This window comes from Aquarana catesbeiana, linkage group LG05, assembly GCF_042186555.1.
Source record: "Aquarana catesbeiana isolate 2022-GZ linkage group LG05, ASM4218655v1, whole genome shotgun sequence".
NCBI lineage: Eukaryota > Metazoa > Chordata > Amphibia > Anura > Ranidae > Aquarana > Aquarana catesbeiana.
In genome coordinates, this window is record NC_133328.1 from 129,528,850 (window position 1) to 129,553,848 (window position 24,999).

Below are 24,999 nucleotides of genomic sequence, written 5' to 3' on the forward strand. Positions count from 1 at the left end.
GGACAGAATACCTGTCTTTGACAGGTATCCTGTTCCCGCTTCCAGGAATCTGGGCCGTGGCCCGTGACACCACCGTGGGGCTCCCTCCTCCTCCCTCCTCCTCTCCCTGTGGCCGGGCCAGTAGGAGAGAGGAGCGGGGCCTTGCGCATGCGCAGTAGGGTTCCCGGCGTGAAGCCGTAAGGCTATACTGCCGGGTACTCTCACCCGCAATGGCGGCGGCAGCATTGCTGGACTCCATGACAGGTAAGTGTCCTATTGTTAAAAGCCAGCAGCTGCAGTATGTGTAACAAAAAGAAAAGGGGAACTCATCGCTTAAAACCATAAAACCAAGTTTATTTAAAATAAATTACAATACGCACTCAAATTAACAGGTGACCTTTACACATTGGCACAACAATAATGGCCCAATCTCCTAGAGGAACACTCCCACTTCTACCACTCTGTAACAGGAGCTGGCGTGCATTCCACTGTGGTTCTAACCAGGAAGTTTGATACCTGGAAGTTAGGTCACTGCTGAGTAGAACATGCTTCAACGCATTTCATCAGGATTAACATCATCAGGAGGCGGCTCACCAATCTCACCAATAGGACAGATACTAAAAAAAATGGTAATATTTGAAAAATGTGCACTTAAGAGGTTTTTCAAAAAAACTTTTTTTTTTATTTTGGTTTTTTATTTTATACTGTGTGCTAATTTACTGGCACTATTTTTTTTTTTTTTTGCCAAACCACTTTTCAGAGAAAACTTAGCATATCATGCATAAGTTCTTCCTTAATAGTGACTACTGTTGTTGCCTATTATGTACATCTTTTAACAGCAAATATTTTAAAGCCCAAGTCTGGGAATTTGTTAAAATCTACCCTTGCAGTGGGGCCCCCTTACAACAAAGGTTAAATGCTCTATGGCATAAAGGCAGCATTACTTACAGCTCTGGGGCTGTCTTCTACTCCCCAAAGTGGGCGGTCTCTCTGTGTCACTGCGTACTATGCAGGGCTATTATCACTGCATTGTACATTAAGGAGGCAGATGTGTGGTTGAGAGCTCCTTGGAAAAGAGACTTCACAGGCCATTTGCACAGCTTGAGGAGGGACCCTGCTGGGGTGAGGAATAAGGTAAGTATTATACCTTGTTCATGCACCCCTAGGTTTATTGAACAGTTACCCTTGCAGTGCGTGCGGGGGACCACCGCAAGGGTATTTTTGTCTATACACTCTAAATGCATATAGATACTTTCCAAGCCTACACTTTATAAATTCAAACTCCTAAATAGAATATATGTATATTTTAGGTTGCAGAGCTTGCCGTTGCACCTTGGGGGCCCTGCTGATCTAGAGTGTGAAATGGTCTTTTTCATAGGAATACATAGTGGGCATTAGGACCAGGGTGCAATGTGCAGAAGTATCTGGCAGTGCTGAACTTGTGTGTGAAGGCGAGGCAGTGTGGCTGCCTATTTACAGTACATCTGTTCATCAGATCTCAGTGCAGTATCACAACAGTGCAGAGATCACACATCTGTGCTTGTTTCCCTACGATCAACTGGGATGAAATGATAACACTGCACCAGCACAAGGCAATGAAAATCCAGTCTATAAAATGACAACTAGAGGGGAGGAAATATTTTATTACTACCATGTGGCATTTCATTGAATACTTTTTATCCTGAAGAAATCCAAGGGATTACGGTGACCTATTTGTTTATCCTATATATTTCCTTACATTGACTGGAAGGAATTTATCTGCAGAAGGCTGGATGGTTTAGAGGAGAGGAAAAAAAGAAAAGAAAATATTCACAGTAGGAGCATGCAAGTGGAATGCAAAGAGGAAATACGGACCTGTATGGGAAAATACATGTGAGGGAAACTGATCTGGAATGAAGATAATTGCAAATACCATGACGGTGTGTGTCTTACTGTGCAACCAAAAACATGTTGTTGAGGAAGAGGTGCAGATCCCTGCTGTGCCAGCTGCAAGTCCTGGTGCTACTTCTAGCATTGGTTCTACTGCTGGTGATGGTGGCTATTCTGGACCCAGAGGTACAGAGTGAAAACAGCTCTGGTTATATTTACCAGCACCATGGCACTGGGCAAAGATGGGCAGGTAGCTACTTATTGGAGCAGTCTGAAGATGCCAATCAGTATAAAGTAGAACTTCTTTCACCACTGTCTTCTCTAAGGGATGAGGAGCTTATTGCCATTGGGATTCCTGGGCACAGTAAAAGCCTTGAGACGATCAGGAGAAACATCTATAAGATTGTGAAGCACTCCAAGAGGAAGGATGAAGTTAATATTGTAACACAGAGTGGGCAGACTGAGAATGGAAGGAACAGACATGAGTTTAATGAAGATGGAAACCAGAAAATTCCTTTACATAGGATAGTACCCGAGGGTCGCCATCCATTGTGAGTATTGAAAATGATGATCTGGGAATAATGCTACACAAAAAACAGAATGCCTTTGGGATGCTGACCATAGACATGCTGGTTTCAGCACTGTAGACATGGCAGCCTTGATGTTATACTGAGCCTTGTAGTTCCATTAAAGTTGGAATAGAATATCTCATCTTGGTTTGCCATATCACACAAAATGTTTCATTGCCTGCAGTAAAGAGTAGCAGCAAAGCATATGATCCTGGAAGTCCAAGTGTTGTTCTATACTCAACAGTTTTCCAGGACATGCAAGCCTATTAAGTAAAATGCTGCACATTGAAAGGAAAGTAGGTACTGGTTCAATGGAGGACTGTTAGTACTGGGTACTTTTCTACTGCGATTAATGGAAATCTCCTCTGAGAGAATTAGTGGGCTGCCATTGTTGACCTCTCCTGTAAATACTTGTTTCCTAACTGTCATATTGATCCAGTGAATTAGTTTCTGAGTCTTCTGAGTCACTGACCTGGAATATGCAGCTCAGGAGTGATTTCACTCTGACTTCATCTGCTGAATATCTATACTAGTTCAGGGACTTAGGAAGTATTGAAGCTGAAGACAGTCATGCAACTAGCAATTGCAGCAATTGTTAACAATACCAGTCCACATATTTCTTTCAATCCAGGTTTCCTTTAAAGGGAATCTAAACCCAAAACAATCATTTGACATATTGCAGCTTGCCACTCCTTGCATGTTGTGGCTGCATTAGTTTCAGTTGTAGACTTTTTTCCCTTTGTTTTCACCTGACGATTCTTTTATCTGTATCTTTTGAGGAGCAGCAATGTTACCCTAGGACAGGACTACAGAACAACTCTCCCTCTTCTCTTCTCCTTAACATGAAAAGGGCAAGTTTCTGTAGTCCACATAACCAAACTGGGAAGACTTTTTTCAGTGCACAAGAAGTTATGAGAACACTGGATTTTTGACAGGATCAACAGGTATTTTTCTGTATTTCCCAAAAATCTACTTAAAAGAGATTTAAAAAAAAAAGTAATACTTACCTAGGTGGATGCACCATTGGTCCAATGCTGCATCTGTCCCGCACCAACTGTAAGGCTGAGAACCAAGCAATGAAAGACCACTCATCGCTCAGTTCTCAGAGCTCCGTGAGTAGAGAACTGGTGACCGTCAGTCACCACTCTCTGCTCTGCCCCCTGTGCTCACTGGAGCGCTGGGCTGCGGAGGGGCAGGAGTGGCCGGCTCAGGCTCTCAGCGGCTCGCTGAGAGGCTGAGCCAGGTGCCGGTCCAGGTATGTGGGCAGATCCTGACTTTATTGTCGCGATCTTGCCACAGCCTGGGCCGGCTCTGTGACGTCAGGCAACAGTGGACTTCAGCCTGCTGTGTGCTGAAAATGAGTCTCACAGGAGTGCAGAACGAACTGCGCTCCTGTGATCCACATGAGAAGTACAGCCAAACGAGCTTTGGCTGTACCTCTCCTTTAACCTAAAGACTGCAATCTATTACACTTTTGTTCTTGGGTTTAGATACACTAGGCTAAATTCACCCTTTGGACCAAAGTTTTAGTTACCAGTATGTAATTAAATCTTCAGTATTGTCTTTTTTGCCCAAGAACTGACTGTTTTAATATCCCTCATTTCCTTTCCCTGCATTAACTTTTTTTTTTCCATGTGACCAGCTAGTAAACTGCAGAGGACAATTTCTATGATTCAGAGATGGGCGGGAAGTGTGAGTGGGGGCTGTGGGCGGTAATGGTGGGTGGGAGCGGTGGGCAGGAACACTGAGGGGGGGAGTGGTTGGCGTGAACAGTGGGTGAGAGCGGTGGGAGGAACTGTGATGAATGTCAGCGCACAGTGAAAGCAGAGCTCTTCTGGACAACACTAAGGTCATCCTGCATTATGCAGTTTCCCCTTTATAGTGGCTTTATTCCAGTTATAAAGCTACTTTCTGGGGGGGGGGGGGTGTTACTGCGGGCTCGGTCCCAAGCTCCGCTGTCCATAGACACAGACAGCGAGGCTTTGCCCTGCCCCCTTGTCCTAGGATGGCTCCCACTGCTATCAATCTATACTATGAGGAGGGAGAGAGGTGATGCTGATGCTCTCATGCACATCGCTGGATCAAAATCACGCTCAGGTAAGTAGAAGGGTAGTCATCGGGGGATACTGGACACAGAAAGTTTTTTACCTTAATGCAGAAAATGCATTAAGGTAAGAAACTTTAATGCCCTGTACACACGGTAGGATTTTCCGACGGAAAAAGTGCGATCAGATTGTGTTGTCGGAAATTCCGATCGTGTGTGGGCTCCATCGGACTTTTTCCGTCAGAATTTCCGACACACAAAGTTTGAGAGCAGGATATAACATTTTCCAATAACAAAATCCGATCGGTTAAATTCCGATCGTGTGTACACATATCCGACGCACAAAGTGCCACGCATGCTCAAAATAAATTAAGAGAAGAAAGCTATTGGCTACTGCCCCGTTTATAGTCCTGACGTACGTGTTTTATGTCACCGCGTTCAGACCGATCGGATTTTCCGACAACTTTGTGCGACCGTGTGTATGCAAGACAATTTTGAGCCAACATCTGCCGGAAAAAATCCTAGGATTTTGTTGTCGGAATGTCCGATCAATGTCCAATCGTGTGTACAGGGCATAAGGCTTTAAAACCATTTTAAGTGATGGAGGAAGAAGTCGTTAAACACAGTAATTTTTAGAGATCGGTAAAACCAAGGAGCCATGTTTTTAGTACCAAAAGACCCAAGACAAAATGTGTCGCTTCAAGTTCCTGACCCTGAAAATAAATGTACCGTGGAACAGCTGTGCACAGTAACCAATCAGCTTCTAGCTTCAGCTTCTTCAGTTAAGCTTTTAAAATGCAAGCTAAAAGCTGACTGGTTGCCATGCACAGCTGCTCCAGATTCAGCCTGCTCCAAACTTAGTGAATTCCTCTCAAAAATATTAAAGGCCACGTTTACCTTTGGAACATGTTACATGCTACACTCATATTATAGGTGTAACATTTTCCAGCTCGTGCCCTGCTTACCCTTCTCACCCCTTTCACCCCTTCCCCTGTCACATTTTAAAATCGTTACAACTGTACTGGGCTATGCTGGAAGAAATGTCTGCAGGAGGCTGACATCCCTCCAATCTATGACTGCAGCTACAATGCTTTGTGGGCTCCTGTAGGAAAAAATAAAAAATGCACACTTTTTTCTGCAAAAATCTATGTATTTATAAATTTTTTCCCAAAAGGTGAACTTAGCCTTTAAAACTGACATTGTTATAATCCTCAAATCACCTACTTACAATACATATTATTAAAGAGACTAGAGGAATGTCTTTGCCACAAATATAATCAGTTCTGATGAGTCAACAAAACTTTTATAAAAATACTCACGAATGTTATTAGAAGTTATTATGTCGACCAAGTTGTAATTTTGGTTAAGTTGTCTTTACTAAAGTGAAATATAATTTCAGCCATGACCTAGAAACAATGCCCTTACAGACTAAATTAATTATAAAATACATTTTTAAAAATTCTAACTTTTATATCTTAACATACTATTCTTCCAAAAAGTTATTTTTTGTAAAGCACAGTATTGATATGCAGACATAGCACGACTGGATAATTTAGGTAAATAGTCACACAATTTATTGCGTGATGATTCTCAATTTTAGTAAATCAGCCCAGCAACATGTGACATCTGACAGAATGACATAATGCAAGATCCAAAATATTCATGTATCACTTCTTCAACGTGCATAATAAAATTTAAGAATTTTGTGGAAATTTGGACTAAAAGAGATCATGCTTACTTCTTGATGGTGCTTGGGTGATGAGTCACTGAATTTACTCAGCTTTAAAAAAAAAAGAAGAAAAAAAACCCGGCAAATTTACAATATACTAAGAAGCAGGTGTTGGAATGTTTATTAATAGTCAACTTTGGTTTTCTAATAGTTTATGGGGGGAATTCTAATTTTTTTTTTTTTTTTTTACTTTTTTTTGGTTTGTGAAATATGAGAATTGTTTCAATAATGAATGAATGATATGCACCTATTACCTTTTATTTTTTTTTTAATTTCAGGTATATTATGCTCTATTTAATAAATGACATGCTTTTTGCATGGTTTGTTAGACTTTCATATGTTTTTTTTCTGCATATTCTGAAAAAGCATGGTTTATATACATATCCTTCCCTGTGGGGAACAAAGAGAGAAAAAAAGCAATCCTGAGAGTTTAAAAAAATAGCAGGTAATCCTGTCACTATTTTTAGAATACATTTTGTATTTGGAAGTATATTAACGTAATTTGTTTTATATTGCTTGTCTGGAGCTCAGTGCTAGCAGTATCCTATACTTCATACTGTTGATATTCCTTCAACTAAATTAGCGTAAACTATTATTTTTATTATTACAATTATTACTAATACTTTACAGGCAACCAACATGTTTTACTACTACTTTTGTTGTATTAAGAACATTTCTGTATTTAAAAGGTTAGAACCTCTGTAATTTTTTTTATTGTTGTCTATGTTCCTGCCAGGGAGGTCCACTCTATGGAAAATTAGGGAAAATGCAAAAATTTAAGTTGCCACCTGAACAGCAATAGAAGAGGAAATCTTCCAATGGGGACATTGTTTTAGTTACATCTATCTAAGAGGGTGTTCCTTCACTTTGAAGAGAATTTATGTCACTTCTGGTCGTGTCTATAGGACAGGAAGTAAGGAGAGAGCTCCCCAGTTAGACAAATAAGGTAGAAAAGCCTCTAATTTATCCAGAATCCTTCTTCTCCCTGGGAAAGGTTTTTGCCCTTCTCTTCTCTATTCAAAATTATTTTGGCATTAGCTATACATTACGGAAATCTATTTTCTTTGCCACACACAGGTGTCACCAGCAGATTTACAATGAAAATCTTCCTACAACCAGTGTCATTATCTGCTTTCACAATGAAGCCTGGTCTACACTGCTGAGGACAGTACACAGTATTCTAGACAACTCTCCCAGAAGGATGTTGAAGGAAATTATCTTGGTAGATGACCTCAGTTATCAAGGTAACCTCTCATGTAGAAAGACTTAAAAACATTGTAATGCGAGAAATACAGTGGCTGGAGCATTTTTTAAATGTGCTAGTTGCCTGGATGTCTCTGGCTTTAATATTTACAGAATCTCTTACCCCACATCAGGTGTAGAACCAGAAATGGACTTGGAGATTCACAACTCCTAATCTGCTTAATCAAAATGCAATAAGGCCTATGTATCAACATAAAATCCAGGCAAGCAGCATTTTTAAAAGGAAAGATCGCCAGTGGCATCCTCCATATGTAAACCTTAAAAAGTAACTTCTTGTTTTCTCTCAATTTCAGTCTATAAAATTTTAGCATCGGAGGTGTTTTGTTATATGTGTTTGATAATTTCAAATTACTAGTGGGGCCTGCTAGAAAATCAGAGCTGCCCTGTGGCATATTCATACTTTAGTATCTCAAGGAGTCTAATCATCTACAAAACAATGTTAAAGGAGTTCTATGGTCACAACATAGACTTTCATTTTATAACATCAGCATTGTAGTAAAAATACAAACAATAGTTATTTTTGACAAACTGAATATAAGTGTACTTAAAGAATCTCCTTTCATGTTGTGAGTGCTGCCTGCCTGCTGGCCATCTATTTCCACAAATGTGTGAATTTCCTGCATGCTTTGGAGCTTCTTCTCTGCTGTTTACCTTCAATTACTAAGGACTACATATCCCATGGTACCTTGCTACCTGCAAGCAGTGATTCTTGTACTAACACCACCCCCTGAAACTCCTCCATTGAGCACCTCTGTAGTTCAGAAGGCAGGCTCTGTGAAATGTGTGACACAGTGTCTGCTCACAAGGCATACTGACTATGTGTCACAAAAGAAAATAAAAATAAAGGTGTTGGGATCTTCACAAATTAGTGTAGCACTACCCCCCTCTCCCCTCCCGTAGGAGCCTCTGATTGGGACCCTCAGCCCCTCTGACACAGCGGGTTTATTGTACAAGCATGCACACAGTGAAACATTGAAAGTAATATTTAAAGCGGTAGTAAACTCGACTTAGTAAATAAATATCTCTTAAATGGTGCACATTTAGGAGATATTTACTGTACCTATAGGTATGCCTTATTATAGACTTACCTATAGGTGAAATGAACCAAGGTAGTTTACTCCCACTTTAATACCCAATAATTTCCCTATATCAAGAAGCAGTCACTGAACCAGTTAGCAAAGGTAAACTCAATATACTGTCACTCAGTAAGGTTGTTAACCAAGTAAGCCCCCCAAAAAATGGACAACCATAGTAACACAGTTCAGTATACAAAGTGGCTAACAATAAGGGGTAAACATAGGATGACATATAACGTTGAGATCAGTATAAACAGTAACAACGTCACCTACAATGCAACTGTGAGCATTAGTAAGAATTTATCTGCCAAAGTGCAGGAACATACTGCCAGTGTACACTAATGGTGTCTATGCTAGGCCCAAACTGACTAGGTATGTGCCATCAGTGTTTGAAATTACCAGGAAGGGAAAAATGGACAAAGGGGATTGGCAGGATGGTTTTATGGGAAGAGCAGTCCTTAATGTTTTTCTTCTATCCTTGCGACCCTTTAAGAAGCGTTGGTGCACCTAATGATGAGCTTATTAAACCTGCATGCAGTAATGTGTGGAAAGGTGCAGTGCAATTTTGGCACAGAGTTACACGGATGCAGGCCAGAGGTGGTGACAGTTTGGTGCAACTGTGGCCCAATGTTGATATAGGTGCATTATGGAGTTTATATGGGTGCACTATAGGCCTAATGATGGTGCAGTATGAAGTTGTTGCACTAGATACCCTGCTCTCAGTGGATCATTTCTCTCAGTGTCAGCGGAGGTCCAGCAGCCCACTCACCAATTCCTAAAAAATGGTGGCAGGCACTGGGGATGGAAGGGGCCCCCTTCAGTCTCAACCTGGGGCCCCTTTTGGTCTTGTCCTGGTGCCTCTGTCATCCATCGGCCTTCTGTTGCCAGATGTGTGTTTATGGACTCCCCCGGCACCAAGAGAGTGGGCTTTCCCATGGCGGTTTAATACAACATCCTTGTATGCTCCTCCTGCTGCCCAGAGTCTATTTGGGACATGTAGTTCAAAGAGTCCATCGCCCTTTTTTATGGCTGCTGTCTCAGACTACAGCTCCCAGGATACCAGGCACTCTGCAATAAAGTCTATGGGCTTACTTGGCTTTAGATCTCCCCCTGCTGGTCAGAGGACGATAGTGCAGCATGAAATTAATATCAAGGTAGAAGGAGAGAGGCAAGTAAAGGGCAGTGACCCCTTCTCCATGATGCTGTAGCACAGCACCTGGCTATATAGGTTTGCAAACTTCAAGATTATTCAGATTAATAGGAGTAAACTAGAAATAATTGAAATACAATGTGGAAATGAATATATGGGCTTTAACATCTGTGTGTACAGGGAATATAAAATGCAGGTATGTTTTTGGAAATAAACTCTGATAGACTGCATGTTTTGAAATGAACCCCCGAGGACAGTAATAAAAAGTTGACATTGCTTACTTGTTTCTAAAGGTCCACGCCTTAGGTCTTCATTACATAGCGGATCACTAAAATGAAGCAAGCATTTGGCCAATAAAGTCTGAAAAGTTTGAACTCCAGCTCTGCATGCTTGTTCAGAGTCACTGACTCACTGGTAGTGAAGATAAGATGATGGATCCTAAACCTTTTAAAACAAATCAGCAACAGCAGCTTCCATACTTTCACACGTTTGGTAACAGAACAGGAAGGGCTGAATAGGCCCTAACTCTTTAGTAAGAATGTACAATTTTTTTTTAAATTTGACCCATGACCTTACTTCAAAACTGAAATCCAGGAGTTACACAAAAACACCCTTGCAGTGGAGCTACCTCACACAACAAGGGTTAAATGCTTAAGTTTAGCGGTAGAGGATTGAGCTTTAACACTTACTCTATTCCTTGCTTCAGCAGGCTTTGCATGCTCTCCTCTTCTCTCCAACATTACAAGTTGTTGGTGGGCCCTCTCAAGCCTCATATACAATGCAAGGCTAATGGTTCTGCATTGTTCTTGGTGATGTCAGTTAGAGAAGAAGGCATAGCCTGGGAGAAGCCTGCCAGAGCAAGGAATAAGGTATTACCGCTTATTTGTCTTTCCCTAGACTTAACGGGTAATTAACCCTTGAAGTAGGGGAGACCACTGTAGCAGTGTAATTCTCAGAGATCAGATTCAAATGTAGTGCAGCTTTAAGAAAAATGTGAAAATAAACAGATCTCTACTTACAGATAGGGTAAGGTTATACAACCATGCTACCCTGGTCAGTTTTTTCATTCTTGTGTATTATGTCCAGGTCATCTTAAGTCTGCTCTGAGTGAATACATTTCTCGAATTGGTGGAGTGAAGCTCATAAGAAGCAACAAAAGGCTTGGTGTTATAGGAGGTCGTATGCTTGGGGCAGCCAGAGCAACAGGGGAGGTTCTGGTCTTCATTGATCCACATTGTGAATGCCACCCAGGCTGGCTAGAACCATTGCTGAACAGAATAATGAATAACAGGTAAGACTTTTCTGCATGGAATGGCACTGCTGCCAACCTGCAAAATGTGTGTACAGTAATAATGTCAGAAAACACAAGATAACCACAAAAACTAACCAGATTGTTGCTTTATTTCTGATCTCCAGACAAACAGTAAATAACAAAGTTGAAATACATATGTGGAATTTGTTTTACCTGACGAAGGATTGGCATTTCAGTCCAAGCAGTCCTGAGCTTTGCACAGCTCTGCCACTGCAGTAACGTAACATAGCCCAATCACCATCCTGCCTCTTTCCTTTTATTGGGCAGTGAAGAAGCAGACATTTGTGCCTCTGTTGGGATCCCCCTCAATGCCTGTTCAAGTGTTCTAAAAAAAGTTTTCCTCTTTACCGTACACGAAATGCTTTCTACTACAAAAACATCTTTTGGGACCACACTATTTGGATAATTTAACTTTAACAATTGCTACTAACAAATACTTCCCATGCAAACTTAATTACTATTTAATTGAAACGTATACTGTAAAACAGATGTTAGCAGTAAACTCTGGTTTCTAAATATAGTTATCCCCATCAAGTACTATGATTACGATTCCGACCTTGGTAAGAATTTGTGGTCTATGTTTTTTATTATTTGTAGGCCTATAAAAAGCCCTTTAACAGATTGACTGTAAGTTTGTACAGACAGGTTCTCCTTTCTGATTGTATCTTGTTATTGCTGTATTTGTTTTCCTATGCAATTGCATGTTTTATGTGTCTTATATGTGTTGCTTACCTCTCTGTATCAGCATGTAAGGCAGAGCAGGAAATGGTTGTGCTATATAAATCATCACTAATAAGATAAATGTGACTCACAATGTTAAAATAATCAGACATTCTCAGACAACACCAGATGTTTGTAGCACAAAAAAAAAAAAAAAACATTTTTAGACTTTCAGACTAACTTCACACACTTTGCTCCAACATCCAAAATCATCAAAATACGGCCATAACAGTGATAAGGAAAGTGGAAGTAAATAAGACCTATCCTATGCTGGAGTGAATTGTTGATTAAGTTGCACATGTATTTTTTATTTATTTATTGCATATTATTTATTTATTGTATATATATATATATATATATATATATATATATATATATATATATATATAGCTTAAACAATTGACACAGCACTTTATATTCACTCGTCTCCTACCTTATAATGATACCTACACATACTAGGGCCATTTTACATACTAGCATATTTTTGGAGTGTGGGTGGAAGCCTGAGTACCCTAACTATTAAATTGTCACATATTTGAGACAATTTTGCAATTAAATGACATTTGATACATTTCCATTACCCTTCCTTCTCCATATAGCTTCACTGCCTGTAAAACTCCACCACTTCACGGGAGAGGTGCTTGTAGACATGTGAAAGTCAAATTTGTTTCACGAATTTTGACAAATCCGTTAATTCTGAAATATCCGAATTAACGAAAACCCGTTTAACGAATTTTTCAGAATATTCGTGAATTAGAATATTCTAAAATTTGTAAACCTTCCAGAGCTGAAGTGATTAAAGCCCCTGTGCTCAACAAGCAGCCTGTGGGTACCTTTTAGGCCTTGCATACACTACACACTTTGCTAAATCTCCTAGACTCCTTTCATCCTGGCAGCAGAGTTGTGGCAGAAAAAATGCTTGACGTTTGTAAACTCGTGTAACATGTTTAGGCTTGTTTAGGTGATTCAAGCACCTGGACAGTAATTCATTTAAATGGCCTGAATAATAAATTATTCTGGCCATTTAAATAAATTAATGCTCAAGCGCAAAACACGCCTAGTGCTTAGGTGCACTTAGATGCGTTTACACATGTTTAGGTGAGTCAAGCATTTTTTTCTGCCAAAACTCTGCTGCTCCTGGAAGCACTGGCTGTGGGTTTCTTTCATGCCTTTAAACACCTGAGCCTCTAAACTCCTCTAAGTCACAGGGTCTACTACACCCCCAACACTTGGAGAGTATTTACCCTCAATTGAACTTCCTGGGTACGAGATGTGTTATATCTACTGGTACCTTTTATACACATGGTGTGGACCTGTCCTATGATCCATACTTTTTGGGAATCGGCGGTTGATGCTCTTAATGATACTTGTGACTTTGCCTTGAGACCTGACCCACGCTTTCTTTTACTGGATATAATGGGGCATGTGGAGGCTAACAGACATACTAAGTTATTTTTCACCTATGCAACTTTTTACGAAAGACAGGAAATCTTATTGAGCTGGAAATTGCCCAGGCCTCCGACTGTGGCTGCCTGGAAGAAGGCTATTAATTTGGTTCTGCCTCTTTATAAGATAATGCATGAGAGCAGAATCTGTCCTAAAAAATTCTATAAGGTATCATAGGTTTGGATAGATGCCCACTGAGAGTATGCGCTTGCTGGAGTTTAATTGGATCTCTCTCCTTCTCTCCCCATCCCTTTCCTCCCTAATCACTCGTCTCCCCCCTTCTCCTTCACTTTATTCTTCCATCTGATCTGTCACTTGTTCACTATCTAATTAGACACTCAGAGGCCTATGTATACCTGAAATAGTTGGCTCATCCTGGCCTTGGTCTTAGAGTGCTCTGCCTGGATAACTATTTACCTTTCCACTTCTCCATTACATGTGTATGGTACCTACTACTGTTTATGCATAGGAGCTCCCATGCACAACCTATTTCCTACCTCAAAGCCATAATCATTTGTAGTATATAGCTAAATCATAAAAAAAACACTTCTAGGGACATACCTCATAGCCACATCATGGACACATATATTAGAAGAACAAGAGATGGGAGGGGGATACCCCCTACCCTAAAACAATTAGGACTTTTAAGGATACAAGGTAGTCACTGAGGTGAGCACAGAACTACGTTCAATTGTAAAAAGAATTGAATTTAGTTTTGTGCTCACCTCAGTGACTACCTCCTAGCCTTAAAAGCCCTAATTGTTTTAGGGTAGGGGGTATCCCCCTCCCATCTTTTGTTCTTCTAATATACCATTGTGGTATATAATTATATCTTTATATTGTAATGTATCCCACATTACCAGCTGCATTGTTCTTCTCTGTTACACTGTTGACTCTAACCTTGCAAAGCATTCATCAAACCTTGTTCTGTTAAAGAATAAAAACTCCTCTAAATGCCTATATGTGCATGGACACGTAGGCTAACATGCAGGGGCCTTTAGAGGGAGGGGACGAATGCCCCTAGGAGCATTCGTCCAATGTGCATGAAGCTTTAGGCAGTAGAGTGGCAGCACTGGAAATGATTTCAGTGTTCCAGCACTCACCACTGAAAGAAGGACTGGGAGGTTAACTTATGCCAACCCTACATGCCAGTTGAGCAGGGGCTGGACAAATTTCTATCCATGTATGGGCACCCTAGTTTCACAGAAATAAATCTACTGATCGACTTCTGAACAACTGTGTCAGGTTTTTCCTGATCGATTAGTGTTACCAACTATAGTCGGCAGCTGATCATTGTATTCTGATTGCAGCAGGGAAGGCTCATCACTGTCAGAAAGCAAAAGCACAGTGGGAGGATTCCCCCATCCACTTTGAATGTGTGTGGATAGGGAAATTGGATCATTTTTATTTCTTTCAACCCGCTGGTTGAATGAAAAAAAAGATGAATGAATGGGCTGGCTTATGCTGTCATGACGGTGGAGTGAAATAAGGGTGTGGTTAACTTTCACGTCATTGACCACCAATGCAGGGGAGGGTGATGGGTTAACTTTCACTTCCGTGACCAAATTTGCAGGAAGGGGGATGTGGGATAATTTTCTTTACCACTGACCACCAAGGCAGGAAGGGGCGTGGGGGGTTAAATTTCAATGCCAGTGACCACCAGTGCAGAGGGTGGAGGGATACAATTTAACCACCATTGTGTAGGGATGTGTGTTAATAGTCTTGACACCAGTGCTGGGGGCTTTAATGGCAGCCAATGACACCAATATTGGCTGTTGTTATTGTGTCCATTGACACCAGTGTTGAGGGTTATTATTGCACTCACTGACACTATTTCTGGGGGTTATTATTTCGTCAACATGGGCAAGTCCAAAATATCCTGCAAATGTCCTGCAATTACAGGATTTCCTCAGTTTTCTGTTGTTGTTCTGCTGTTTTAAGCATCTCCTGGAGCCCAATTAAAAAAAAAGTTGGTTTTTATTACAGCCTTTCAGAGCACAAAAAATGCTAAGTAATGCATGTGTTGACACACCCTAAGAGTTCTAAAAGGATATCTCTAAATGGAGCTCAGAAGGCTTCCCCTATTAATATGTAACAATATAAAGTACAAATATAAGCTCTGTAAAAACGGTCAATTTTTTTTGTTTATAATAACATATGAAGCAAAAGCATTATATTGCCTCTTTACAATTATAGCATTCTTTTTGTTCATGTCATAGAAATAGAATAGTATCGCCCATTCTAGATGTCATTGATTGGAAAATGTACGACTATTATCACTCACCTGACCTGAGAAAAGGAGTGTTTGATTGGAAACTTGATTTTCACTGGGCTACTCTGGCAGAGAGTGAAGAGAAGGTACGACAATCTCCCATCATTCCATTCAGGTAACGTTTAATTATTTAGCCAAGACAAATGTTACAAAGCTCTACTTTGCTTGGCCTTATTTAAAGTGGATGTAAACATATACCCAGTGAAGTATATAGCCTCAGATAATACACAGGGATGAAACAAATCTCCCTACATAAGTTTAACATGTATATCTGCTGTCTTCAGGTTTATATATTCTTTAGAAAGTTCAGATCGTGTTAGATTTTCTCTTCCTGTTCAGCGCTGGAAGACAGCTGATTGGAGAAAAGGCACACACCCCCACTCCACATAGGTAGAGTATTTCACAACTGTTTGTTGAATAGTTCAACACTCTGCTAATCTACAGTGCCTTGAAAAAGTATTCATACCCCTTGACATTTTCCACATTTTGTCATGTTACAACCAAAAACGTAAATGTATTTTATTGGGATTTTATATGATAGGCCAACACAAAGTGGCATATAAGTGGCATATAATTGTGAAGTGGAAGGAAAATTATAAATTGTTTTCCAAATTGTTTACAAATAAATATCTGAAAAGTGTGGTGTGCATTTGTATTCAGCTGCCTTTCTTTCTGATACCCCTAACTAAAATCTAGTGGAACCAATTGCCTTCAGAAGTCACTTAGCTAGTAATCAAAGTCCACCTGTGTGTAATGTAATCTTAGTATAAATACAGCTGTTCTGTGATCCTTAGTGACCAAGCAGCATCATGAAGGCCAAGAAACACACCAGACAGCTCAGAAATAAAGTTTTGGAGACGTTTAAAGCAGGGTTAGGTTATAAAAAATATCTCAAGCTTAGAACGGAGCACTGGTCAATCCAACATCTGAAAATGGAAAGAGTATGGCACAACTGCAAACCTACCAAGACATGGCCATCCACCTAAACTGACAGGCCGGGCAAGGACAGCATTAATCAGAGAAGCAGCCAAGAGGCCCATGGTAACTCTGGAGGAGCTGCAGAGATCCACAGCTCAGGAGGGAGAATCTATCCACAGGGCAACTATTAGTCGTAAACTTGACAAATCTGCCCTTTTTGGAAGAGTGGCAAGAAGAAAGCCATTGTTGAAAGAAAGCCATAAGAAGTCCTGTTTGCAGTTTGCGAGAAGCCATGTGGGGGATACAGCAAACATGTGGAAGAAGGTGCTCTGGTCAGATGAGACCAAAATTCAACTTTTTGGCCTAAAAGCAAAACGGTATGTATGGCGGAAAACTAACACTGCACATCACCCTGAATACACTATCCTGTGAAACATGGTGAAGGCAGAATCATGTTGTGGGGATGCTTTTCTTCAGCTTTTCTTCAGCAGGGAAAGGGGAGCTGGTCAGAGTTGATGGGAAGATTGATGGTGCCAAATACAGGGCAATCCTAGAAGAAAACCTGGTAGAGTCTGCAAAAAACTTGAGACTGGGGCGAAGGTTCACCTTCCAGCAGGACAATGACCCTAAACATACAGCCAGAGCTACAATGGAATGGATTGGATCAAAGCATATTCATGTTTTAGAATGGCTCAGTCAAAGTGCAGACCTAAATCCAATTGAGAATCTGTGGCAAGACTTGAAAATTGCTGTTCACAGACTCTCTCCATCCAATCTAAAAGAACCAGAGCTATTTTGCTAAGAAGAATGGGAAAAAATTTCACTCTCTGATGTGCAAAGCCGGTAGAGACATGCCCAAAAAGACATGCAGGTGTAATTGCAGCGAAAGGTGGTTCTACAAATTATTGCCTCGGGGGGCTAAATACAAATGCACGCCACACCTTTCATTTGTAAAAAAAATTGGAAACCATTTATCATTTTCCTTCCATTTCACAATTATGTGCCACTTTGTATTGGTCTATCACATAAAATCTCAATAAGATACATTTACGTTTTGGGTTGTAACATGAGGTATGAATATTTTTTTCAAGGCACTGTATTTATAGCATTCTCCCCAACACAAAACTCAGGCTGTTTTTACCTCAGTTGACTGTGAACTTGTCAGAAGAAAGGAGCAGGAGACAGCTACGGGACATAGAGCTTTGAAGAGAGATAACAAAACACTTTCATGAATCGGGTTTACATCCACTTTAACATGGGGGTCAATGAACAGTGATAATATAGAAAGTATGTGCCCACACTAACCAATTCGAAATCCACTTTCATTAACTGAAGTCTACTGCATTAAACTGAAACTGGATTGCCTGTAATGGGTTATTGTACTTTGGGCATCATCACTACTCTTTGCACTTACTTCTCACTGAATAAGCCTTTGACTGCAGTAAAACAAAACAAAAAAAACAGCACTTTTGAAAACATATGTATTTCCCAGTGTATAAAACTGCAGGTACAGCACACACATCAACTTTGGGAATACGTGAAACTACTGACTTACTTTGTGATACCTCTCGGAAAGTGCTACTTATAAAAAGATTGTCAGCCCACCTTATGATGTTAATGCTACTGCATTCTTATAATATAGTCTCAGAGTAAACTTGTAATACCAAATCAGAATAATTACCGCTCCAGGTGGTATCACTTATATTCACACCGTCCTAGTGTAGAGGAGCTGAAGGGTGCCGGCTTGGCAAAGTTAATGGCAAAAAATTAGAAGAGGACGGCCACACTCCAATATAATGCCTTTATTTGACAAAACTTAGTGCATACACCAATCAGAGACACAGGTACAGATGATAGTTGACGCGTTTTGCACTGTTAATGGCGCTTAATCATAGCTGCAGGACCACCGATCTCAATCTGTCTTTTATACACATAAAATTCAATAGTCACCTGACCGATTGTATCTAATCCAGATTGCGATCAGCTGTGGTCCTGCACAAGCTTTCACAAATGTGGGGGAGGAGTGATCACGGAGGTGATCAAAGCAACCGATGTGTTGAATAATTTTAACACATAAAGAGAAAAGAGACCTGAATAATAAATGTAAATTAAGATAACTTCATAACTTTAGGGTTAAATTGGTGAGCTGCAACAGACCGCTCTCCCCTACACTCCATACATACAATGTACTTGTAAATCAATGTGTGACACACGATATTCATGTGTCTACCAAATACCCAATAAAAACATTAAGTGAACCATAAACATCGATAAGTGCACAAGAACAAAACACGTAACATTAAAATATGTAGAAAGATTCTAAAAATGTGTGCATACACATCGTTACGTGTATGTGATTGAATATCGCTATGCGGTGTTAAGGATGAAAACAAGACAAAGCAAAATACTTCACCCGCATTATAAGGCGATAATAAACACACACACAAATGTACGTATACACACATGTAAATAGGGACCCTTACATGATTGAAATGGCAAATCAGGAACATAACTGTTTTATATTGTATTTGGGGTAAGAACACATTTGTCCTCAGCAACCTAAATGTGACCCCTGGCCACACGAAGCCCCCCATAATCCATGTATCCACATGACTCCAAATATATAGTTTTTATATGAAGTTAGAATGTTTGTTGGCAACTCAAGATATAATTATTATCAATATAGTCCTAATGTGTTATGGTGACAAAACAATAAAATGAAGCGACTATAGAGTGCCTAACTTTATAAAGGAGAAAGTAAAATTTAAATAAAGGTGGGGAACAAACAGCCAGAAATATACCGGAAAACGAAAGTGTCTAAAACAAGTAAACTGGTGAATGGAAGGGGTTATATAAAATCATATACTATAGCTAATGTTTTCAATCGTAAAAGTGGGACACGTCCCATTCAAAGTTTAACCCCATCTGCTTTCTAGTGTTTAGATTAAATATCCAGAACACTTCTCTTTTGAAGAGTGTTCTGAATCTATCGCTCTCTATAGTGGGTGTAGTGATTTTCTCTATACCCTGTATATCCAAGCCTGAAACATCCTTATTATATACATCGATCCAATGCCTAGCGACATTGGTAGAGTTATTTTTATCAATGTCATACAGATGGTCGTAGGGGCAGTCTCTCAACCGTCGGGTGATCCGTCCCATGTATTGGATGTTGCATGTGCTGCAAGTGATGACATAGACTAGGAATTTGGTGTTACAGTTGATGAATGAAGGGATTTTAAATGTTTTGCCAGTTGCGGTAGAACAGACAGTATCATCCCTTTTGATAAAGGGGAAATAGGTACATGTTCTGCTACCGCATCCAAAGGTGCCTTTAAACTGCAACTAGTGGGTTCTGGGACTGTTGCTGGTGTATAGACTAGGAGATAGGTATCTTCCTAGTGTAGGGGCCCGGCAAGATACCGTTTTGATGCCGCCTGTCAGGATTCGAGCACATGTGGGATCATTAAATAGTACAGGAATGTACCTATTAATGATATTTCTGACTCTATTAAATTCCACACTGTAAGGTGTTGAGAACACGGGGGGGGACTGGCATTCGGAGAGAACTCTTTTCTGTTAACAATTCTAAGGGGGCCCCTATCTGAGATTAACTGAGACCATGGAGTGTTCTCAGCAATCTTGAAGGCTCTAGAAATCATGGATTTGGAATAACCTCGATCCTCAAATCTAGTTGTCATGTCCCCTGCTTCCTTTAAGAAGTCAAAATCCTTGCTGCAAATACGTCTTAGCCTAAGAAATTGGCCGACCGGGATCCCTCTTATTGTATGTTTTGGGTGGCCTGGATCGTCTCTCAATAGAACACTGCCCGCAGTAGATTTCCTAAACAAATTAGAGGTCACCTTGCTGTCCCTGGCCTGCAACTCAACAGCCAGAAACTGGATGGACCTGGGGCTACGATGCCCTGTAAATCGTAGATTCAAATAATTTTCATTTAAATAGTCCAACCAAGTTTCCATGTTGAATTGCTCATCAGCGACAACGACAAGTCGTCTATAAAGCGTCAGTAAAATATGGTATCTTTACGGCGGGGGCTGTTTGATCCAAAAATACGATCCCTCTCCCACCATCTCATGTACAGGTTGGCCAATGATGGAGAGAATTTAGCCCCCATCGAGGCGCCACACATTTGGACATAAAAATCTCCATCAAACATAAAAAAAGTTGTAAGCAAAAATTCAAGACACAACAAAATTAACTCCTGTAACAAAAGAGAAAACCGGCCCGATCTTTTGAGAAAAAATTAAACCGCTTGTATGCCCAAAGAATGTGGGATGGATGAATAAAGACTGGAGACATCACATGTAACCCAATTATAATTGGGCTTCCATGTGAGGTCTTACAATTTCATCAAAAGGTGTGTGGTGTCGCTGAGAAATTCCAGTAAATCACTAACCAAGGGTTGTAATTAATCGTCTACCCATTGACCCAAGTGTTCGCTCAGTGATCCAATGCCTGCAACGGTTGGTCTACCAAAGAGGGGATATAACCCCTCGTGGATCTTGTAATACATATGTAATAATAAGAATGACATGATTTATAAACATTTATTACCATTACAGTGACTATTGACCTAATGAATAACTTATGGATTGTGATTTTAAGTGTTTTAATGTACATTATGTAATAATGTGCGATATTCACCCAGAACTCCTGTAATACCAGGAAGTGTAATAGCTGTCGACCGTCACTACTTCCAGAATATTGGAGCCTTCGATACAGGCATGGAGTACTCAGGAGTCGAAAATATTGAGCTTTCTCTTCGGGTGAGTTAACATATCATGAATCATAGTGAAGAATATAAAAGCAAACTAAACTTAAGGGAGGTAATATTGGAAGGAAAACATGAAAATAACCCATGTGCTAAGATAAGAGATCAATTTTACAGTTGGCTGTGCACTGCCAATATTGGCCCACTGGTTTTGTGAAAAGTGACAGCTAATGTCACATGCTATAAAAACACAAATACACTGTAGTACAATAAAGGGTAGACAAGTACTCACAAACTACATACTGAGTGATGATAAATAAAAAAAAATGGGGAAAAATATCATGCTGGATATCTATACTGATATGGACTGGGTAATTTGTTAGGAAGGATGCCACATTGTTTGATGGAAATTAAAATGATCAACCTACATAGGGCTGAATTCAAAGACACCCCAAAAATCAAAGTGAAAAAATAATGCAGCAGGCTAGTCAATTTTTCTGAAATTTCATTGCAGCAACTCAAAATGGTACTCAGCAGTTTGTATGGCCCCCACGTGCATGTACATCATCAGGACATGCTCCTAATGTGACGACGTATGGTGTTCTGGGGTATTTCTTCCTAGATCTGGACTAGGGCATCACTGAGCTCCTGAACAGACTGAGGCGCAATGTGGCATTGTCAGATGGACCGAAACATAATGTCCCAGAGGTGTTCTATTGGATTTAGGTCAGGCGCGTGTGGGGGCTATTCAATGGTATCAATTTCAGGAACTGGCTGCATACTCTCGCCACATGAGGCCAGGCATTGTCGTGCACCAGGAGGAATCCAAGACCCACTGCACCAGGGTAGGGTCTGACAGTAGGTCCAAGGATTTCATCCCGATACCTAATGACAGTCAGGGTACAATTGTCTAGCCTGTAGAGGTCTGTCTCCCTCCATGGATATGCCTCCTAAGACCATCCCTGACCCACCACCAAATTGGTCTTGCTGAATGATGTTACAGGCAGCATAATGGCTTCTCCAGACCCTTTCATGTCTGTCACATGTGCTCAGTGTGAACCTGCGCTCATCTGTAAAAAGCACAGGGCGCCAGCCAGTGGTGGACCTGCCAATTATGGTGTTCAATGGCAAATGCCAATAAAGCTCCACTGTGCCGGGCAGTAAGCACAGGGCACACTACAGGACATCAGGCCCTCAGGCCTACCTCATGAAGTCTGTTTCTGATTGTTTGGACAGAGACATTCACACCAGTGGCCTGCTGGATGTCATTTTTTAGGGGTCTGGAAGTGCTCATCCTGTTCCTCTTTGCACAAAGGACCAGATACAGGTCCTGCTGATGGGTTAAGGGCCTTCTACGGCCCTGTCCAGCTCTCCTAGAGTAACTGCCTGTCACCTGGAATCTCCTCCATGCTCTTGAGACTGTGCTGGGAGACACAGCAAACCTCCTGGTTATGACACGTATTGATATGCCATCCTGGAGTAGTTGGACTGCCTGTGCAACCTCTATAGGTTCCAGGTATCGCTTCATGCTACCAGTAATGACACTGACCCTAGCCAAATGCAAAACTAGTGAAAAACAGTCAGAAAAGATGAGTAGGGAAAAAAATGTCAGGTTGTCTCATTGATGCCCATCTAGTGCACCTGTTGTTAATTTCATTGAGAACAAAGCAGCTGAAACTGATTAACAACCCGCTCTGCTCCTTAACTGACAAGATCAATATCCCAGGAGTTTAATTGACTCAATGCTGTACTCTGATCAAAAATTTTTTTGAGCAGTGTATATATAGTTCCAAGGGTAGCCACGGCACTCTATGCTTGAAGTACAGTAATTGCCCAAGTGCTCAGCCACAAAGAAATCCATATAAATCCAAAACTGGTTTAGAGTCACTCACGGGTCTTGCAGAGGAAGAAGATCGAAAAAAGGCAGTGTTTTTATTGTCAATGTCTTGATGAAGTTCAGTCTATCTTTCTCAAGAGAAAGATGGACTGAGCTGCATCAAAACATTGACAATAAAAACACTGCTTTTTTTGATCTCCCTCTTCTGGGAGATCAATATTCAGTATGTACACTATATTGTCAACAGTATTAGGACGCCTGCCTTTACACACACATGAACTTTAATGGCATCCCAGTCGTAGTCTGTAGGGTTCAATATTGAGTTGGCCCGCCTTTTGCAGCTATAACAGCTTCAACTCTTCTGGGAAGGCTGTCCACAAGGTTTAGGAGTGTGTTTTTGGGAGTGTTTGACCATTCTTCCAGAAACACATTTGTGTGGTCAGGCACTGATGTTGGACAAGAAGGCCTGGCTCGCAGTCTCCGCTCTAATTCATCCCAAAGGCGTTCTATCGGGTTGAGGTCAAGACTTTGTGCAGGCCAGTCAAGTTCCTCCACGTTCCTCCACCCCAAACTCGCTCATCCATGTCTTTATGGACCTTGCAGTGTGCACTGGTGCGCAGTCATGTTGGAACAGGAAGGGGCCATCCCCAAACTGTTTCCACAAATCTGGCAGCATGAAATTGTCCAAAATGTCTTGGTATGCTAATGCCTTAAGAGTTCCCTTCACTGGAACTAAGTAGCCAAGCCCAACCCCTGAAAAACAACCCCACGCCATAACCCCCCTCCACTAAATGATTTGGACCTGTGCACAGAGCAAGGTACATAAAGACATGGATGAGCGAGTTTGGGATGGAGGAACTTGACTGGCCTGACCTCAACCCGATAGAACACCTTTGGGATGAATTGGAGCGGAGACTGCGAGCCAGGCCTTCTCGTCCAACATCAGTGCCTGACCTCAAAGATGTGCTTCTGGAACAATGGTCAAACATTCCCATTGACAAACTCCTAAAACTTGTGGACAGCCTTCCCAGAAGAGTTAAGGCTGTTATAGCTGAAAAGGGTGGGCTAACTCAATATTGAACCCTACGGACTAAGACTGGAATGCCATTAAAGTTCATGTGCGTGTAAAGGCAGATGTCCCAATACTTTGACAATATAGTGTATATAAATACATATATATATAAAAAAACCATATATATATATATATATATATATATATATATATATATATATATATAAAACGGGCTATAATACCAAAGTCCAGGAGCAGTTCCAAATAATTAATAAAACAATGACAAAGACCACGAGTTAATGGATGGGAGTGACATACTGCACAGAACACGGGGTACCGCTAACGTGTTTCGGGGGCTTACCCCTTACCCCCTTCCTCAGAACTAGGCCTAGCTCTGAGGAAGGGGGTGCGCCCCCGAAACGCGTTAGCTGTACCCTGTGTTCTGTGCATGTGCATGCATTGTTTTTTATGGCCTTTTGTCAGTTGCATTTTGTGAGTACCCACTTTTATATAAAACATTTTTATTATTAAATTATCTTTGGTAATGCACTAGGTGTGCGCGCCTTCCATTTTTGTTCTTCTTGTAGTTCCTTTCGGATTACCCCATCTGAGGAAGGCAGCATCCACCCAGTTTTGGATACCATATATACCTTTCACACCACCATTTTATTTGATATCTGTTACTCCACACCTTGGAAGACCGATTAGCGCTGGAAGTGACTGTGTTGTTTTGTATCTCAATGTGTATATAAGTCAGTAGCAATGTTCTCTGACTGTGGAGTTAACAAAGTCTTAATTATTGTTTTATTGTGTATTTGTTGACAGGTTTGGCTCTGTGGTGGCTTAGTTGAAATCGTACCATGTTCACGAGTTGGCCACCTGTCTCAAATTCACAGCACATCTAATATAACTGAAGATGAAGCAATTCTTAGAAACAAAATCCGAATAGCAGAGGTTTGGATGGATTCATACAAAGATGTCTTCTATCAGAGCTTTGGAACGGAGCTCTTAAGCAACCTGGTCAGTGGAAAGAATGCTCTTTATTTAAAAGCTTTTTTAGTAACATGGGGG

The 24,999-nt window shown here is 40.8% G+C and overlaps 1 protein-coding gene across 1 annotated transcript in view; it reads left to right on the plus strand.

The window, feature by feature from the left end:
- Positions 1-1,397: 1,397 nt before the first annotated feature.
- Positions 1,398-24,999, plus strand: part of GALNT15 (polypeptide N-acetylgalactosaminyltransferase 15) — a 66,720-nt gene continuing 43,118 nt past the window's right edge. Inside the window, exons 1-6 of the mRNA XM_073630193.1 lie at positions 1,398-2,399; positions 7,268-7,434; positions 10,766-10,970; positions 15,377-15,544; positions 21,017-21,134; positions 24,754-24,948. Coding sequence (XP_073486294.1) covers positions 1,927-2,399; positions 7,268-7,434; positions 10,766-10,970; positions 15,377-15,544; positions 21,017-21,134; positions 24,754-24,948 — 1,326 coding nt within the window. The 5' untranslated portion in view covers positions 1,398-1,926. The remainder of the gene's footprint in view (positions 2,400-7,267; positions 7,435-10,765; positions 10,971-15,376; positions 15,545-21,016; positions 21,135-24,753; positions 24,949-24,999) is intronic.